Source organism: Alligator sinensis, unplaced genomic scaffold (assembly GCF_000455745.1).
Source record: "Alligator sinensis unplaced genomic scaffold, ASM45574v1 scaffold9_1, whole genome shotgun sequence".
Lineage (NCBI taxonomy): Eukaryota > Metazoa > Chordata > Crocodylia > Alligatoridae > Alligator > Alligator sinensis.
Genome location: NW_005842304.1, coordinates 53,948 through 62,988, shown reverse-complemented (window position 1 = coordinate 62,988; position 9,041 = coordinate 53,948). Strand labels below are relative to the sequence as shown.

General features: G+C 43.9%; 1 protein-coding gene across 6 annotated transcripts in view; it reads right to left on the bottom strand.

Annotated features, from left to right (window-relative positions):
* ERGIC2 (ERGIC and golgi 2) overlaps positions 1–9,041 on the bottom strand; it is a 69,788-nt gene that overhangs the window by 46,494 nt on the left and 14,253 nt on the right. For all 6 annotated transcript variants that reach the window (XR_003095157.1, XM_025209719.1, XM_025209720.1 and 3 more), the window contains exons 10-13: positions 8,030–8,125; positions 6,910–6,965; positions 4,339–4,437; positions 2,973–3,070 (exon numbers count right to left, since the gene is read on the bottom strand). Coding sequence is in view for 5 of the 6 variants with exons in the window: in XM_025209719.1 (XP_025065504.1) it covers positions 2,973–3,070; positions 4,339–4,437; positions 6,910–6,965; positions 8,030–8,125 (349 nt within the window). In the remaining variant the exon portion in view is untranslated. The remainder of the gene's footprint in view (positions 1–2,972; positions 3,071–4,338; positions 4,438–6,909; positions 6,966–8,029; positions 8,126–9,041) is intronic.

Sequence of the window (9,041 nt, the reverse complement as noted above, 5' to 3'; positions counted from 1 at the left end):
GGGGTGGGGGGGGAGGGGGGAGCAGATTAACACCCCCCCAGCAAGGGAGGGATTGGGGCTGGGGCCGGGACCCAGGCTGGGGCAGCTCGTGCCGCTGTGCGCCACCAGTCTGGGAGCTCCTCATGTGCCAGCTTGTCAAGCAGCTCCCACTGCCGGTCTGGGAGAACATGGGGTGGGGGAGTGTGGCCCATGATCGGTGCAGGGCAGGCAGGGCTGGGGCTGCACCAGACAGGAGGTGGAACATGCCAGGAGCAGGGGCTATGCCGCCCCGCCACTCACCCAGCTGGTGTGGGGCCAGCGTGAGACTGAGCCACTGGGCTGCCTCCGTACAAGCGGCACACAGTGGAGGGAGACGGTCCAGCCTCCCTGCACCTCCTGGACAAGAAGTGACTTCGCCCCAACTGGGCGAGCAGTGGCAAGGCATGGAGGGGGGCCTCTGGACTGGGGCAGAGCAGGCAGTGGAGCGGGGGCTATAGCAAGTTTTAGGGCGCGCAGTCCACCCCCCTCCCAAAGTCCTGCACCACCCCTTTGCCCCGGCTGGGCAGCTTGTCCCAGCCCCAACCCCAACCCCAACCACTCCCTTGTTGTGGCAGCATTAATCTGCACCCCCCACCACCCTTCTCTCCCCACTCTGCACACCACAACAGACTTACCAGCTGGAGTGGAGGCAGCTATGTCCAGTGTCAAGGACTGTGCTGAATTTTCGGATCTGATTCGGCCAAATCAAAATTTGGGACAGTGATTCAAATCACATCACTGTCCCTCCAAATAGGATTAATCCAAATCTGAATCGAATACTTGCTGCTTCACACAGGCCTACTGGGCATGTCCCAAGTGTAATACAACCGATTCACTCAAGAGTTATCCTCCTTTATAACTAGAGTCCTACCTAAATCACAGCAGCAGTTCATGGTGCATCAGCCCCTTTAACTTCACTCTTTTCGTTGCACACCCCCATCCACTCTGTGGCTGATGGCCGAGAGGCAAAAACCACAGCCTTAACTGCCTCTCAGCCACTCAGCTGCATGGGAGGAGAGACCCATGGTGAAAAGAACAAGATTAAAGGTGCTTTTGCGCTGTCAAGGTCCCTATTTATAACCTCCCCTAATGCATTTTCTAGCTAAAAGAAAAGACAAAACAGTAGCAAGTAGGTTTGCTTGCTTGCTCTGGGGTACAACACAACCCCACGTAAATCTCAGTTGCTTATAAACTGTTTACTGTATTCCTGTAGCACCTTTCCTACAAATTGAATCACCCAGTAATGCACAGAGCTCAGTGTGATCACAGAGGTAAAAGAAGTTTCCATAGCAGTGACAACTGTGACAATTAAATGGATGGTCAGAAAGGCAGAGAAATTTAGAAAGACAGGCCCTGACACCTCAAACCTGCAAATAAGCAACAAGACTGTGTACAGCAGAGTGGCTTGGTAAAAATATTTGATGAGCTGGAGGAATGGGGTGACTAATAACATCTTACACAATGCAGATCATTGATCATTTCCCTACTTTTTGCCCCTATTTTTAATTCTGTAGTGAACTAACAGCTAATTTCCTCAACAGTTATAAAGGCCTTGTTGAACAGCGGACTACACGTGCTCCTGACTGCACAGTACCCACCGGCACACGGGTCATTTTCCACCCTACTGCACAGCAGCAACAAGCCTGCAGCAGCAGTGGCATCATGGTTTGCGCCTGCTGACACTACATCGCCATAGCGATGAGATATGTAGCTGTAGCTCATTGCTATGGCAAAGTAGCATCTCGTGTAGACACACCTAGCATATCGTTCCTTATTCCCCTCCACAGGCCTGGCTAATGTAGTATGTGTACATAAACTCAAACACCCCTTCTATACCCACCTGCCTTGCCCTTAAGCAGTCTAGTATTCTTTATTCTCAATGCAAGATATGCAATTGATGTTTCAGTTAAGTTATAATTTAGTGATCTAGCACTCCAAAAAAAACAAACACCTTTCAAACACAGTACCACCTGCCTGCCTTTTTTACTTCAAATTTTTGTAAGCCCATTTCTTTGCCTTGGGAATATCAAGATTTTTCTGAGTTTTATGATTGCCGAGGGAACTGATAACAAGACATCTTACTGTACTATGCTACAAAGCCTCTTCCGCATAACAGAATTTGGGAAGGAGTAAGTTTCCTTTTTTTTATACATCTGGTTTTCTTTTTTTAAACATGTGGTATTTAGGCACGAAGATAGATAAGAGAACTATCTCCATGGCTAAAGATGACAGAAGTCTCATAAGTAAGCATCTAAATGACTAGCAATAGGTACTTCAGCAAATGCACAGCAAAAGAGCTGGGATGCAAAAGACAGAAGCTTTATGTATCCTTGCGTTGCCTGAATAAACCACTCTGTCCATTTCTGACAATCCAGTACCAAGTCTAATCTATGAGAACTTCAAAGCCTTATAAAAGCTTCTGCTTCCCAAAAGGAAAAAAAATCTAAACATAGCATAGAACTTGCATGACAGTATATTGTTGCAATGATTTTTGCGAGATCATTTGATGCTAATACTGAAAACTAAGTAGGAAAGGTAGGCTGCCAATCATCAATTCTGATGCTGTGAATCAAGATTTCTGGAAGTTCATTTTTTTTGCATTAGCTTCTTTCATAGACATTAAGGGCTGGAAGGGACCTCGTGAGATCAAGTCCAGCCCCCCTGCCAGAGGCAGGGATTCTGGGAACAAATGATTCCAACAAGATAAGCATCCAAACGCCTTTTGAATGAGTCCTGAGTAGGTGTTTGCACCACATGTCACCAAACATATAACAGTTTGCATTCATGTTACACCATTTACAAATAACCCAACAAACCTTGGGATATTTCAGTGTGTGCTCATGCCCAAAGGGAACAAAAACCAATCTGAGTCTCAGTGTTTCACACTGAGCTTAGACAAAAATGCATCATTGCTGCCACACAGTCTCTTTGAACTGTTTCTAGCTTGGACTTACCCTTTCTGTCACAGAAAACTGATGAGTTTCTGCTGAAATTTCATACGTATGGAGTTTTGTTGGCACAACTGTGATAAAATATTGGAACATCTGGTTGTCTGAAACACAAACAAATCTCACTAAAAATTAACATTAATTATAGGTTATAAAATCATTTGGGAAACATTTAAAAGCATATTCTGAAAGGACTATGGGATAAATGTTACCTATTAACTTTGGTCTATACTGGGGGAATTCTGATTTCCAATGTCAGGGCCTAGAAGGAGCTAGTATTACACATGGTGCATAGCCCCACTGAAAGCAATCAGGCTGCTCAATTCCAAGGTTATGCAACCTCATGAATCTATTTGGAGCCCTAGAGTGGAAAGCCTGACGTTCCTACCATTGTTATTAACCCCATATCATGTAAACCTGTGTATAGCAATAGGCTCTATTGTCAAAAGCAGTTAAAATGGTGACTTCAGCCACAGCACTGTATGCACAAGAGCTTCCAACACTGGCAACACCTAGCAAATTTCCTCTGAGGAGACAAATGCTTTGAGAACACGTAGTAAGCAAACAGTACTTTATAAAGTCCTTTCACCATCCTAACAAAGCACTGATCAAACTAAAATGATGATTTCAAGTTAAATATTTCAGATCATCACCAACTAATCTGCATCACTGTCTGATCAAAGAGCTAGGGTTATGAAGTTTTTTAGCAAGTCATTTAATTTCTTTTAAACAGTTAGGCCAATATACCTACCATTGACAAGCACTGCTGCTATTGTTACTTTAAAACAATGCATCCAAAGACCTCAGTTGGTTTTGAATACTAACAAATGAATGTGTCAAGTATTCATAGATTAATCATCATGATACTCCTGCGAAAAAGGTATGTCTTAAATTTATACATGAGGAAATTTAAATGATTGCCAGAGATGACATTGTATTTTAGCAACCACTACAGGAGCACAACCTGGAAATCCTGAAGCTCAGTCACACTCTCAGACATTCTCTCCTTTAAAATAGCAAGGGGCTCTGTGTCTCCACCATAATACATAGCTGCAGGGTCCTTTAGCACTGTCCAAGCTACATGACTGGCGTACCCATAATGTAAATATAGTGTAGGCATAGATGTGCATGTGTGAGAAACTGCACATCATCTTCAGAAGTAGCAAAAAAAACACCCATTGGCATTGAACCAATTCATTAATGATGCAGTGTAAATAAAAACAGCAACTCAAAGCTGCATTACAGATGTCCAATTTAACAACATTTTACATTTGTATCGGGTAGCATTCAAGAAAAGAGCACTAATTCTTTTAAGCTAAAATTAAAATAAATTCTCAGATTCCAAATTCACTTTCAATCATACAATACTTACGATCTGATGCAATTTTTTCTGTTCCATCCAAAGGATTAATAATTCCTGGAATAAGCTCTCCAAAAGACAAATGATCTATTCTATGAGAGAAGTTGTATGCTGAAAGGTAACAGACAACAACCACCAAATAAGATTTTCTGGAAGAAATATCAAATACTATAGCTTACACAATCGTCATAATAGGAAATGCATCTAGTTGAATATTCAACTCCTTTGAGAGACAAATATAAAAATGTTAACAGATGAGCATTTACTAGAATCATAGACTATTAGGGTTGGACAGGACCTCAGGGGGCCATCTAGTCCAACCGCCTGCTCAAAGTAGGAACCATCCCCAACTAGATCATCCCAGCCAAGGTTTTGTCTAGCCGGGTCTTAAATACCTCCAAGGACGGAGAGTTACCCAGAGGGGTTGTGGACCTGTTCCAGTGTTTTACTACCCTCCTAGTCAGAAAATTCTTCCTAATACCCAACCTAGACTTTCCTTGCTGCAACTGGAGACCGTTGTTGTTGGCTACAAATGTCCAACTCGGGATCCTTAAAATTCTAGTTTATTAGGCGGATTGAAACACTGTAATCATAAACCTTGGGGCTGGTCCCCACACACACACACACACACACACACACACACACGCACACACACATATGCACACACACAGTAGCAGGCTACAGAGTCAGGTATACCTATCCTACAAGCGCTGGAGTCTGTCGTTGAGGCTTCTTTCAGCGTGGTGTTATCTTCCAGAAGGGGGTCGCCGGCTGGTCCTTCTGGCTGGACAGGTCTGGTCGAGTTGGAGATCAAGAGGGCGCCACTGAGGGTCACTTTTCACTGCCTTTTATCTGTCCTTGGCAGACTTTGGTGACTCCCCAGTTTTCAGGTTTGCCCAATCCAGGGGTCATTGACCCTCATGGGACTCCCCCGGTGGCTACCGGACGACATCTGTCAGCCCCAGGGGTCGTCTGCATGTACGTGCAGGTTTGGGAGTCCATTGAGGAATTTAGAATAGGGCTCTGGGAGTGGTCGATCTGGGGATATTCAGCCCAAAAGTTGGTCTCTGGCGTTGATTAACTCAGGCCAGGGCTTCTAGCCCTTGATCAGTGACGTTTATGTTACACATTCAATCACGTTACACATTCAATCACTGATTCACTCGCTCTTTCAGGAGCCAGCCTGATACAAGGAAGGGCAGTTTGATTCCTGCCCTTGTTAACATTGTTACAATGTATAACTTACTAAAACACGTTTAGTTGAAAGGTGAGGAGTATAAGATATAAGCTACAAATGCCATGGCACACAAATAGATAAAAATACCAAACTACAAGGGGAGATACAAAATGCACACATACAAATTTTAAAACACAATTCCTTATCTTAAAGTGAAAGAGAGAGGAAGGAAGAAAAGGTAGAAAAAGAGAAACATATCCAAAGAGGGGAGAGCAAATGCAGGCAAGAGGAAAAGGGGGCTTTCTGCTACATTGTCCTTGTTCTGTTATCTGCCAACACTAAGAACAGTCTAGCTCCCTCCTCTTTGGAATCCCACTTTAGTTAGCTGAAGGCTGCTATTTAATCCTCCCTTAGTCTTCTCCTCTCTAGACTAAATAAGCCCAGTTCCCTCAGCCTCTGTTCATAATACATGTGCCCCAGCCCCCTCACCATTTTGTTGCCCTTCGCTGGGCTCTCTCCAATTTGTCCACATCCTTTCTGGAGTGGGCGGTCCAAAACTGAACACAGTACTCCAGATGTGGCCTCACTAGGGCTGAATAGGGGGGAATAATCACTTCCCTGGACCAACTGGCAACACAACTACCAGCCCAGTATGCCATTAGCCTTCTTGGCAACTAAGGCACACTCCTGGCTCATATTCAGCTTATTGGCCACTGCAACCCCCAGGTCCTTTTCTGCAGAGCTGCTGCCCAGCCAGTCAGCTCCCAGCCTGTACTGGTGCATGGGACTGCTCCATCCTAAGTGCAGGACTTTGCACTTGTCCTTGTTGAACCTCAGGAGAGTTCTTTTGGCCCAAACCTCCAATTTGTCTAGGTCACTCTGAATCCTAGCCTTTCCCTCCAGTATATCTACTAATCCCCCCCAGCCTGGTGTCATCAGCAAACTTGCTGAGGGTGCACTCTGCCATCTTCCAGGTCACTGATAAAGACATTGAACAAAACTGGTCCCAGGATTTTATTTTCCCAAATCCCAAGTTGCGCCTTACTACAAACATCTGCAATGTTTAAACGACAGTATGTTCCATTTTGCCTTGGCACTTCTTGGAGTTAATCGTAAAGAAAAGTATGCAGGCACATACAATAGCCGAGTTAAAGATTTAAAAAAAAAAAAAAGGTGTTTCACAGCCCAGGAAACCTCTAGGTGGTCAAACAGTGGTACCAGTCTACAGTTCACATTTCAGATTTGAGAGACTAACTTTGTTGGAAAGATTGAGTTGTATAAATAAAATGCACAAAATAATTTATTCCTGATCCTGTCAAGATGTGTGCGCACATTGATACTGTTTATTTGAAAAAAAGGGAGTGAGAAGGGGGGGGGGGGGGGGGGGGGGGGTTCAGAAATCTTACCTTCATGGCTCACAAGGGCTGCCAAGTGTGCATGGCCTCTGGGATGAGGGATTGCCCTAAAGAAAGAAGAGAGATATGTTGTATGAAACACTGGTTTATGGAAAGAAGCTCAGTTAAAAAAAACTTGAGTTCCTCCAAGCAAGTTACCGGTTTCTCTTATTTTGAATAGGCCTTGACAAAATAGTTTTGACTGCTCATAAAAAGAACCAAAACAACATCTGAAAATGACACTGAACTCAAGAAAATCCTCCACCAAATAATCTATTTTTTGTGAAAAAAAAACAAACAAACAAGCCACAGACTGGCCAGCAGACTGCAATGGAGAGAGATGTCAATCCTACACGATCAAAATTCTGTATAATAGTCCAACTGCATTTCTTCATTGCATTTGTCTTTTGACTAGATACAGAGTCAGTCTCATTTGCAGGCCTGTGCAGTTTGTGCACTGGGACAGGGTGGAAGCAACAGAAAGGAAGTTGGGGGGGGCACCAGAAACAGTGGAGAAGGAACAAAATGAAATGGAAAATGGAATGCCCCTCTCCCTCACCCCTTTGGGACCACCAGACTTCCTTACCTGTGCTTCATTACATCCTCATGACCAGTGCTGACCCCCACCCTCCACAGACAACTAAATTAAAGGAATTCCCCCTACACATTAGCACAAATGAAAAAGTAGATGGATAAGAGACTGGGAAACCAGGCAGAAGGATACTATGATACATTATGGGTAGAGGCCCCAGTTATAAGGCTGATCTGGGCAGATACTAAAAAGTAGGCAGCAAAAGGATTTAGCAAGAGCATAGAGATTAAGAGAAGTGAAAAGCTATTCTTTCACCTAATTAGCTACAAGGGTTCACTGTGGCAATACTGGTGAACAAATAAGAAGCTGCTTAAACAGATTTTCAAGAATTCAAAATTCTTCATTTTTAATTACAGTCAAAGTGGTGGTTCAACTGTACCAAGAGATATTGCATGAAAAAAAATTATGATCAAGAAGCCAAACTGTATTAACAAGAAAAGCATCTAGCTACGCAATAGGCACTCAAAGCATTTTTTCTTAATTATGAAGATATCTGTCACAGTCATTTTGTAGTATTTTCAGCAACTGAACAGAACATACTTGCCCACGGTTATGTGAAAGTTCCCTGCCACTTTATTGACATAAAGATGGCCATGAATCCGGCATGCATCTGGAGGCTGTAAGGAATTATCTTCCCTGTTTGAACAAGAAACAGTAAAGCAGCTTAAATACATAGCAACTGAAAATACCCTTCACCTTGGTGAAACAATGCCAGAAAGATTAAAATTTAGTATCCAAAGTAAAAAAAAAAAAAATAATAATAATGTTCTTGTATCCTTCTGGTACAGTCTAGCACATCAAGAAAACAAAATTGGAAACTGTGAACACTAAAGTATCCAAACTTCCACGCTAACAAGCATAACTTAAAAAGGCTAACAGAGAATGCACCTGAACACAGAGGTCATGTCCCTCCATGAAACAGGGAGAGGAACAAAGCAGGAAATTATTTTTTACAAAAGAAAGCTGATATTTTTAACAGTTTCTTTGCCTCTGTTTTCTTGAACAGGGACCGGGACATCCCACCTACCAGAGGTAGGGACAATCTTGGGGATAACTCTCTCAGGCCTTCAGTCAGCGCAGATGTAGTTAGGGATCTTCTGGAAGGGCTAGAGGTCCAGATGCCCTCCACCCAAGGGTGTTGAGGGAGCTGGCAGGGGTCATTGCGGAGCCCTTGGCCCGGCTGTATGAGCATTCGTGGTCATCTGGCCAGGTGCCGGGGGATTGGAAACTGGCTAATGTGGTCCCAATTTTCAAGAAAGGGAGGAAGGAGGACCCAAGTAACTGTAGGCCTGTAAGCCTCACCTTGGTGCTCGGGAAGATCTTGGAGAGAATCATCAAGGAGCACATCTGTGGGGGGTCCGCAGGGGAGATCATGCTCAGGGGCAACCAGCATGGGTTCATCAAAGGCAGGTCCTGCCTGACCAACCCGATTGCCTTTTATGACCAAGTAACTAAATCCTTGGATAATGGCGTCACCATGGACGTAGTCTTTCTAGACTTTAAGAAGGCCTTTGACACTGTCTCTCACCCCATCCTCATCAATAAATTAAGC